At 30.1% G+C, this 5,793-nt stretch overlaps 1 protein-coding gene across 1 annotated transcript in view; it reads right to left on the bottom strand.

The window, feature by feature from the left end:
- The window catches only part of LOC106473567 (FERM domain-containing protein 5-like), an 18,409-nt gene extending 13,882 nt beyond the window's left edge, over window positions 1-4,527 (bottom strand). Inside the window, exon 1 of the mRNA XM_022401973.1 lies at window positions 4,301-4,527. Coding sequence (XP_022257681.1) covers window positions 4,301-4,396 — 96 coding nt within the window. The 5' untranslated portion in view covers window positions 4,397-4,527. The remainder of the gene's footprint in view (window positions 1-4,300) is intronic.
- Window positions 4,528-5,793: the final 1,266 nt, after the last annotated feature.

The following is a 5,793-nucleotide window of genomic DNA, read 5'->3' as shown; positions in this document are numbered from 1 at the left end:
ACAACTGCTACATTATTACTAGGACAATTTTTGATGGGTGCATTACAAGTGCTACATTATTACTAGGACAACTATTGATGGGTGCATTACAACTGCTACATTATTACAAGACAACTTGTGATTGGTGCATTACAACTGCTACATTATTACCAGGACAATCTGTGATGGGTACATTCTTGTTACATCATTTTTGTGACTTGGCAGTTTTTGTTATGAATAATGATTTTGTGACAGGTAGTTTTTTTTTAAATACAAATTGCTTGGTGACAATAATAAAAAAATGATAATAGATCATAAACTGTACAATCATTTGGGGACCATTAAAAAATTAGATAATACTATGGGGGTGAGAGGGTGTCTAAGCCTGCATTAGGATATGTTAGGGGGTAGGGAGTGTCATGAACAGTGATACATAAATGAAATTACAGTGAAAAATATTTATAACATACTGAAAACACCTTTAACAACTTGAACATTCACGAACATAATGTATGTATCATTTTTGTGACAGAGGGGTGAGGCAGGGTCCTCCATTACTTGAATTAGGTATTAGTGAATCTAGTAACAAAATTCACCAATCACAAAAAACACTTGTAACAAAACCTTTCGTAATGATGTGATGCTGTAACAAAATGTTTTTCATAATAAAAGTCCATGTCACAAACTGTCCATAACAAAACTTCTCAGATTTGAAAAACAGGCACAACATGAACTGTTAACTGAATACCAGTGGTGTGTAAAAAACTCAGAATATTTGAAGAATGGTCATTAGAGTCAAATATTCAATTATGATTTTCCATAATCAATTACAATATTATAATTATTTTTTGTTAATACGATATTTTTATATTTTTGTTATAACCTTGTTTCCCTACCTTGTCACAAGAAAACTAGATATTTATGTAGTAAATCAAACATGGTTAAGACAGGTATTTCCACTGGTTAACAGTTCCCAAACCCAGCCAAGCTAATCTTTTGTTTTATAACAAAAAACCTAAAAGAATTCTCAGAAACTATTTTATACAAAACAAAATCAATAAGAACTTATCACTTAAAAGTTCTATAAAATTAAAACCAATGATTTTAACAAGAATGTCCATACACAATAAATATTAAGCCATAAGTTTTCATGTTTTATTTTGCTATGAATTTATCCTGGACAATAAATATACAGAAACAGAAAAAATTCCAAACAAACACAACTAAGTTCCAATGCTTTTAATTTAACTTCTTGAAGAAAAAAAAATTCTGCTGACCAATTATAATCAATTTCTCTGATAAACCAATCACTGATCTTAATATTTCAACCAATTCTCAGCAGTACTAAATAAATTTGTCTTTCTAAAATGACAAAGGCTTTGAAAGTACCACTAAAAGCTTACCTGTAAATAAATTTGATTATTTAACCTTATGATATACAAGTAATTCACTTTTATCTGACTAATTTTATGTCCATTTTTCCACTACATGCAGGTATTGATGGGGTACTGTATATAATTTGTTCTCCTTCTCTAAGAAAGGATACTGACTTTTTGGAAATGGATCAGGGGGCCACTACATACAGAATGATCATAAGGATAAAAAAGTTGTCTTATGGAGATAGGCTAACATGTGGTAATATATTTTCTCTTGAGAAAAGAAGTGAAGCTGTGATTTCATTGTGCCATATCTTGAAGAGGAGTTTAAGATTTTGAAAATATATGCTAGGCTCCAGTAAAGATAGTGTTATTATTCTAATAGAGTGATTAGTTTAAGAAATAAAGTGCCATCAGCAATAATAGAGGCTGGCATCTTACGGGTGTTTAAAAGGGGAATTGTTAAGTTCCTGAAAACAAAGGGTGGTTTTAAAATGTTTATTTTTTCCTCAGGTGTCGGGTGTGAAAGGATAGTTTGAAAGATCAAATGGTCCCTTGTTGTTCATGTGTTAAGGTACGTTAGCTTTCTAACTTCTACAAGGAAGCATGAATTCAAATATCTCATTTAAGCCTTTTACTAAGTATCATCTTCAGTCACGGTCCCTTGAGTATACTTTAAACATAAACCTCCTGGTAAGGATGAAAGATCCAATTTAATGTAGTTTACTGATTTATGTACACATTACAAACAATGATTTAAAACAAAGTACTTTCTTAATATGTTTACAATATGGATAATAAAATTAATGTGTTTAAAATGTTTTTGTTTTTTGATTGACCAGGCTTGTAATTAGAATTGGATGAATAACTTGAGTAATAGATTACCTATGAGCACTCATTACATCAATTAGTGTTACATAAAATAATTAATAGAAATTACAATTAAATTTATTAATGTGATGAAAATGATCAACTAATCAAAATTAGTGTTTCTGATTATTAGTTTTTGACTACTCCAACTAAGTAATCAAAATATTGCCATTATGATTTAATGTTATTATTTTTTATTATTGTGAGAATAATGAAATAGTTGAATGTAATTTATTAATGAGCCTGATTATTAATTGATTAACAAATTCCATTAATCACCCAGCTCTAGAAATCATTGCTTTACATTCAATTGTAGTAAGGTTTTTGAGCTCGTTGCTGACATAATATTCTGTTGCAAAACTTTTTGCACTTCAATGGAGAACACTGAAGGCTCCATTCTTCAAAATATTGTGCTCTTTGGGTCAACATAATTTAACAATCTTGCCATGTGATTATAATTCTCCAGAAAGATTTTTATATCCTTGTAGCCAAAACTTTACCCATGGTAATACTACATTATCAAATTGTTGGGAATTGGCCATGTACCAAATACATAGGTGTTAAATGAGTTCTCTGTGGAGTTAAGACTTGCCAAACCACTGTATACAAATTGTTCAAATAACACAGTTAAATATCTTGATCTGTCAATATTCAGTAGCGTGTTTCTACACATTTGACGTTCTTTTCAACATTTTACAAAATTAACTAAAAATCTGCAATTTTTCTAGAATAATTAAGCCTACTTGTTCCAGTGACATATCCAGATATTACTACTTTTATATCTCGAAAAAATAAATTTAGAGGTTACAATTACAACATGCAACATTTTCATAACATCAACTTGGACTTTATTCACAAATTATTTGTTTGTAATTAAGCACAAAGCTACACAATGGGCTATCTGTGCTCCGCCCACCACGGGTATCAAAACCCGGATTCTAGCATTGTAAGTCCGCAGACATACCGCTGTGCCACTGGGAGGCTATTCACAAATGACACTTTAAAATTCAATGTACTTTGTTGCTTTCTGTTATTTTCTGCATTTTATGCAGTTCAATAATAATTTAATATATTATTTTGATGAGAACTATAAAATATATTCCTGGCTAAAAGTTGTACAAGTAGTGACTGATAAACAACCAAAAGAATGTTGCTTAATTTATGAATAGTTACTAGTTTTGTTTCACGTTTTAGAAGGCTATACTTTAACACCATTTGAAATACTTTGTTTGCTTTTGAGCTAGAATAACCAGAATTATAAAGACAGATATCAACATATATGATCATAAACAAAGAAATGAGCTAGAAGTAGTAATAAATCATATGATAAATGATGCTGTATGTATATACTAGACCATTTAGTTAGAAATAACAAGTTTCAATTATGATATACTAAAGTTGAAAACAATATTAATTATATAGGTCATAATAATAAACATTCAAAATAAACTAAAATTGTCTTTAATTTCTGAAATTATAGACTTAATGAATAGATGTGGCTATAACAACAAACTGGTAATTCAATATTTCAATGTATTGATTAAACATTTTAAGGCTTTTCATTTTTTTATAATATATTAATAGCAACCAAACAGTTTGGAATATAATTTCTCATTTATATTTTCAGACTATAAATTACTAAACTCTATATATTTCAAAGTTAAAAACCTCTAAAATAAATAAATAAGTTAAATTTCAAAGACCTACAGTGTCTTGGAATGTCAACTAAGTATATGTTGCAAAACCTAAATAGCTGGTTATGCATGGTCTTATTTTAATTTGATCTACATTCAAACAGGTGTTATAGTTTCATTTGCCTGTTTTCTCTCACGAAGTTGCACCATTGCTTGTGAAAGAAAACGAAATAATTTTTTTGAAATATCAACAAGCATAATATTAATAAACAGGCCTATTTCATCCACAATGTAAGTTATCAAATGATAAAACGTTCATTAATCACCGTCTCTCGTGGAAACCGTATATATATTACATAAACCGAGGAAAGTCAATGACATTTAATGATTGACGTAACGTTACAAACTTTTTTTAAAGTTCAACTTTAAGCCTATTCCTACCCGAAACTCGCACTGAATAACTTCGTTATCATCTATAAGCCTGATGGTGCAGGTGTAATCCTTGTTCATACTCTTCTTACTACCGATTCTGAACATGTTATAGATTTGTTATTCCGGCGCTAAGTGATTACTGAAATTTTGTGACTATATTACTGTTACAACATTAACAAGTACACTAACCCCCTAAGTAAAAGCAAACTGTAAACTGCAGTTAACTTTTCGTTGATAATCTGGGGCTACAACACAGAACTTTCGCGCCACCATACAGTAAGAAGAATATATAGAACATTTAAAATGCATATGTATTAAGCACATGACCAAACATATTTGTCAACAGAGGATTGTGTTTTAGTTAATTAATTTTAATTTCAATGAATTAATGGTTGGAAGGCGCCAGCTAGAAGACTTAACGCTAGCTAATGTCACATCGAATTTTATAGGAGACAGGCAGTGTTCAAGTACTTATCTACTAGCCATTTAGTCTTATTTCAGTAAATTCGGAAGTTGCAAAATTTCTAGAGTTTATACTAAAAGACATTCTGCAACAGCATTTAGATAAGTTACGTATATTATCACAGATAGTCAGATGGTACATTTAATACAATTATTATATATTAACTAAATGCAGAGAATTTGGTGTACTTCAATTTTTAGAAAGCTTTTAATAAGTTGTCACATAACAGAATTTTTAGAAATATTGTAATTGTTCACAGGATATAAACTAGTGATATGAATTAAGAGTAGTTTGGGTGGAAGAAGACAGAACTCAGGTTTCATTATTAATGTGAATACATTAATATTACACAGGTAGTGTTCCTCAGGATTTTGTGCTACGTCTTTGCTACTTCCATTTTCATTATAGACGTTGATAATGGAATTACCACCAAACTGGATAATTTACAGAGGCTGTTGAATTAATTAGTATTTGTTATTGTACTGATCTAAGATGCTGTAGTTGGGCAGAGATATTTAGACTGTTTGTGTATATGGACTGATCTGGTAAATGCCTTTTAATCTTGATATATGAAACGTTATACACATCGTTATCACATGACTAATTATTCTTATAACCTTATTTGAGAAACTCTTAAGTAAAGTTTATGACCAAACTTTTGGGGAATAGCTTTGAAAGAAAAATACCTCTAGACAATGTATATGTTAGCTAGCAATAGGGCAAACATACAAATATTAATTACAGGCCAAAATAAGTCATTAATTTACTCTTTAAGGCGCTGGTTAGACTTGATTTGAAATGTTATGTCCAATTTTGGAAAGGATGTTGAAATATTAGGGAGAGCTAAGAGAAAAGCTATTAGAATTATTTAAGGTTCGGAAAAATTATGGTTTGGAAACAGATTGAAATCTTTCTACATGGTTTTGTTCGAGAGAAGAAGGGCATGCGAGAACACGATTAAGTTTTTTAAGATTATTAGAAACTTGGAATAAATTAAAACAGAATTTACTAGTTTCAGTTTATGTATTGTTGCGTCAGC

This window comes from Limulus polyphemus, unplaced genomic scaffold (assembly GCF_000517525.1).
Source record: "Limulus polyphemus unplaced genomic scaffold, Limulus_polyphemus-2.1.2 Scaffold6279, whole genome shotgun sequence".
In the NCBI taxonomy this organism is placed as follows: Eukaryota; Metazoa; Arthropoda; class Merostomata; order Xiphosura; family Limulidae; genus Limulus; species Limulus polyphemus.
This window is presented reverse-complemented; position numbering and strand designations above follow the sequence as displayed.